General features: G+C 58.0%; 1 protein-coding gene across 1 annotated transcript; it reads right to left on the bottom strand.

Annotated features, from left to right (window-relative positions):
- Positions 1–266: 266 nt before the first annotated feature.
- Positions 267–3849, bottom strand: RND2 (Rho family GTPase 2). Its single transcript, XM_032615489.1, has 5 exons — positions 3602–3849; positions 3036–3123; positions 2112–2221; positions 1301–1435; positions 267–1092 (listed from the first exon to the last, which is right to left on the bottom strand). The coding sequence occupies exons 1-5, from the start codon at positions 3701–3703 to the stop codon at positions 826–828; spliced, it is 702 nt and encodes a 233-aa protein (XP_032471380.1). The 5' UTR covers positions 3704–3849; the 3' UTR covers positions 267–825.
- Positions 3850–4404: the final 555 nt, after the last annotated feature.

The following is a 4404-nucleotide window of genomic DNA, read 5'->3' as shown; positions in this document are numbered from 1 at the left end:
TGAGTAAAGAATTGCACATCAGTCCACTTTAAAACCCCCAACGGCTCTAGGATTGTCTGGCTCATTAACTGACATGAATATTCCCAAGATATCTCTCTCTCCCGCCTCTGGCTCCGAAAAGGACACTGCTGATCCAACCCATAGCTTTTTCCTCTGCTCCATCTGTGGGCATCGACAGGGAAGTTCTTACTGAAGTCTAACTTTCCCTCCTGCTGCTAGAGACTGGTAGATTGTTTTTTTAGAAAGCAACAAAACTAAAGCCACAGTCGTTTTCCATGGACATGGGCTTTATTTGGGGACTCTTGGGGGAAGGGAGGGAGGGAGCTAAGACTGGTGGGTAAATCAGGGGAGAGGCTTCTCAACTTGCTTTTTAATTTAGTGCATGTTGCCTGGAGGTTAGGATGAGTGAGAACAGCTGTAGAAGTGAGAGGAGAGGAAGAGGGAAGGTCAGAGAATGGATACTTTCCTTGGGGAAGGAAGCCAGGACCAGGATATGGGAACTGAAGGTGGGGAGGGAAGGCACCCTTCATGTACTGAGACTCAACCAAGGTCACCGCTTGATGCCAGCTTCCCCAACCCCCTGGCCCCATCCCAGCTCCCAGCCCAGATGCCTGTTCTGCTAGTTCCCTCAACCTGCCTTGGAGAGGAGCTGAATGAGGATGTGGGGAATGGCGGTACCCTTCTGCCTCCAGCTTCCCTGCCCAGGAGAACTGCTCACTCGCCCACCCTAAAGTCCCAGCCAGAGTCAGGAGGTCAGGAGGCCGGGGGCCAGCAGGGGGACAACTGTGCCTACACCTTCCCTCCTCAGTCTGCCCACGGGGCCCTTCACATGAGGTTGCAGCTCTTGGCTCTATCCTTGTGTATCTCGCCCTCGTTTCCGGTCCCATTCCCGTTTCCCCGGTCTGGCCGTCCTGCCAGCTGAGTAGATCGCTGAAGTCCCCGGCGTGAGTCAGTACGGCGCAGCTGCCTATGGCCCCGGCCGAGGGAGGCCACTGTGGCCACGTGGAAGACATCTCTGACGCTGCGCTCAGAGGACCGGGAGGAGCACTCCACGTAGGACACGGCCCCCACCTGCTTGGCCAGCACAGTGCCCTGGAAGGATGGAGTGAGTGGAGAGAGTTACAGGGCTTAGCCTGCAGCTCAGCAAGGGGCAGGGAAGCTGAGGGCAGGGGGTGGTCAAGGGATCAGGTCAGAGGCCAGGGCAAGGGATTAGCCAAATAGGGTGTTTTCAAATCAGAGGCTGAGAGGGGCAGAGGTGAGAGGTCTAGGCTGGGACTAGGTCAGAGATCAAGGGTCCCACCTGTTCATGTGTAACGGGGATAAGCCTCTGCTTGGACAGCTCCCTCAGTGTGGCCAGGTCGGTCCGCATGTCTAGTTTACAGCCAACCAGCACAACCTTGGCATTGGGGCAAAACTCCTGAGTCTCCCCTTGCCACTATTTGGAGGAAGAAAACAGAGTTACGCGGGGGCAGAAGGCAGCACGGGGTGAATCCTTGCTCACAGCACGCAGAAACCATGCACCTCTCTGGGCTCTCCCATATAAGTAAGCAAGGAGGTGAGAGTGGTGCGCTTGGGCTGAAAGCAGGAAGGGTGTGGGAGAAGGGAAGGGAGGAGAGGGCAGGGGTGGGGCCCTGCTTCTACCTCAGTGGCCATGAAGGGTCTGCCATCCCCTTTCCCAAATTTGCTCCTGGGAACAGACCAATCCCGCCCTCCCTTCCCCTCCCTGGGAACTGGGGCTGCCTTAGCCGACTTCTGTCCATTCACCATGGGCTTTTCTCATGGAGATAGGGGCCTGGAGAGGAGACCACACGGCTTTCCTGAGCTCCAGCAGCAGCATTCCTATCCCCTCCATCTGGGGCTCCCACACCCAAGGAGATGGGGAGGGTGGACGAGAAGTCCCTTGAGTACTCCTCCCTGTTGTCCCCCATCTCCCCCAGATGTCATATCCAGCTCTGAGGACTGATTTCCAGGAAGTCAGGGGGGGATTGGGAAGGGTGAGAGCTTCACACACACTCTCCGTGATGGCCATGCTCAGCTGTAATTCCCTCTTGCTGGCCCATGTGTTTTCTGGTCCCCCTCAGTCTAGCCGTCCTGCTTCCCTAGGCTCCCACCTTCTTGAGGACACTGTCCAGTGTTTCTGGTCGGCTAATGTCGAAGCAGATGAGCACAGCATCCGAATCAGGATAGGCCAGAGGCCGGACGTTATCGTAGTAAGAGGAACCTGAGAGAAGACAGGGAGGGAGGGGACAGACGAGGGTCCTGAGTGTGCAGAAGGCCTGGAAGGGAATGGGAGACCTTAGCAATCCTGGTCAAGGGACTCTGAGCAGAGAATGGAAAAGAGCAGGTATTAATACCCATCAAGGAGTCTGTGTTTCTCCAAGGAAGGGAGTAGACAGAGGGGAGGTTAGATGGCAGAAAACAGCTCTCCACTTCCCTAGGGGGTTCTCTAAAAGTAATCATTCTTAATCTTTTCTGAGTCTTTGAGAAGCTCATGAAATCTCTCAACATTCTCACAAAATTTTGCATGTGCTTTCTGGGCTTTGACAGACATTTTCTAAAGCTCTCCAGGGGAGCCAAGTAAAAATTTAAAACAAAACAAAAAATCCCTCCCTTTTTGTAGGAGAAGGGGCAGGGGCAGAGCCCTCCCACCCTCCCGGGACTTGATCTCAGATTTCTATAGTTCAGTCTAGAGAAGCAGTTTCCTGCCCCCGAAAGAAATTCTAAATGTCTTTCCTAAACCGAGCCCTATCTCCTAAGAAACATGTTCCAAAATAAAAGCCATTCCTTCCCAACTTTCCCAGGTATGCAGAATGGAGCTGAGGGGATGGGATACTGGGCTTTCTCCCTCAGGACAAGGTTTCTATGTGTCTCTGAAAGCTCTGCCTAGTTTTCCTGGCTTTAAGCAGAAAATTAATTTTCCTTCCTCCTAGAATAGGATGGATGGATTGGGTTGACCTGGAGCCTAAGGGTCTAGTCCAGGGAGGGAGCAGGGTGGGGGCCCTGGAAGTCAGGGTGACCCCGAGGGACTTGACTACCTGAAGTGTCCCACATGTTGAGCTCAATGCGGCGCTTGTCGATCTCAAAGCTCGCGGTGTAGTTCTCAAACACGGTGGGGACATAACTCTGCAGACACGAATGGCTCAAGGTGAGATCCTCCAGTGCTCACCCCAGACAAATGCCCTCCTCATTCCCACACCCCGTGCAGCCCAGCCCGAGGACACAAGTTGGTCCGGTGTTGGGCAAAGGGGAGATCCCGGGAGCAGCTGCCTCAGCGGAATCTCTGCTAGGCTCCCGGACCCCCTCCCGGTCCTTTCAGGCCCTAGTTCTTCCCCTCTCCAATGCCCAAGACCCCCGACATTCCCCTAGCGCCCCCTCCGGGATCCTCCGGTTCTCCCAAACCCCATTCATCTCACCCTGCTCCCCAATGCCTCCCACCCAAAACCTCTGCAGTCCTTTCAGAAACCCCAACGCTTTCCCCAGTCCTCCAAGCCCCTCTCTCTGATCCCTGGTTACCCCAGCACCCATTTCCGTCCGTCCCCCAGGCCCCAGTCACCCACCCCCGCGGCCTCAGCGCCCCCCTCCCAAGACGCCGGTTCCTCACCCCGGGGTAGGCGTCCTTGGCGAACACCTGCAGCAGCGCCGTCTTGCCGCACTCCGCGTCCCCCACCACCACGATCTTGCAGCGACCGCTCTGCCCCTCCATAGTCCCGGCTACGCGCCGGCCCCCCGCGCAGCCCCCCTCCCGGGCTCCGCTGCCGCCTCCCCCGCCGCTGCAGCTGCAGCCGCTCGGGCCGCCGACACCGGCATCTCTCGGGCCCGCGCCGAGCCCCCGCCCGGGGCCTCGGCCCCCCCCCCTGCGCCCCGCCCCCAGCCCGGCGGCCGCGCCCCCGGCCCCGCCTCCCGCCCCTCACTGCCTGGGGGCGGGGCCCAGAGGAGCGGGGCGGAGCCCCGGGGAAACTGGGGCTCAGGAGAAAGGTTCTAGCGCGCGGGTTTGGTCTAGTGGGCCCCTGCGGGTTTGGGACGTGCTGAACCGGGTTATTAGACTGAGTTGACTTCCTTAGCGATGGGGGAGGGGCAGAGTTCGGGGAAAGTTCTGAGGGGTAGGGTGGGAGCTGCACAAGCGCGAGGCTTGGGCCTTCTGCGTACCACGCGTGAACGCCGGTGTGCTAATGCGGACACGCGCGGGGGAAGCCATCCACTTTCTGAACAGAAGGGGGCGCGAGAAGGTAGGGGGAAAGAGGGCGTCTTTTTGGTTCGGTCTCCCTCCCCTACTCTAAAGTCCCGGCAGGGAGTCTTGGGGATGTATAGGCAAGGACTCCAACACACCCACCCGGACAATGGTGACGCCCTGGCTTTCCGTTACCACGGCAACGGACGGCCTGGCCTGGGGCTGCGGTGATTTAA

This window comes from Phocoena sinus, chromosome 20, assembly GCF_008692025.1.
Source record: "Phocoena sinus isolate mPhoSin1 chromosome 20, mPhoSin1.pri, whole genome shotgun sequence".
Taxonomy (NCBI): Eukaryota; Metazoa; Chordata; class Mammalia; order Artiodactyla; family Phocoenidae; genus Phocoena; species Phocoena sinus.
The sequence above is the reverse complement of the archived record's forward strand: the minus strand, read 5'-3'. Positions and strand labels throughout refer to the sequence as shown.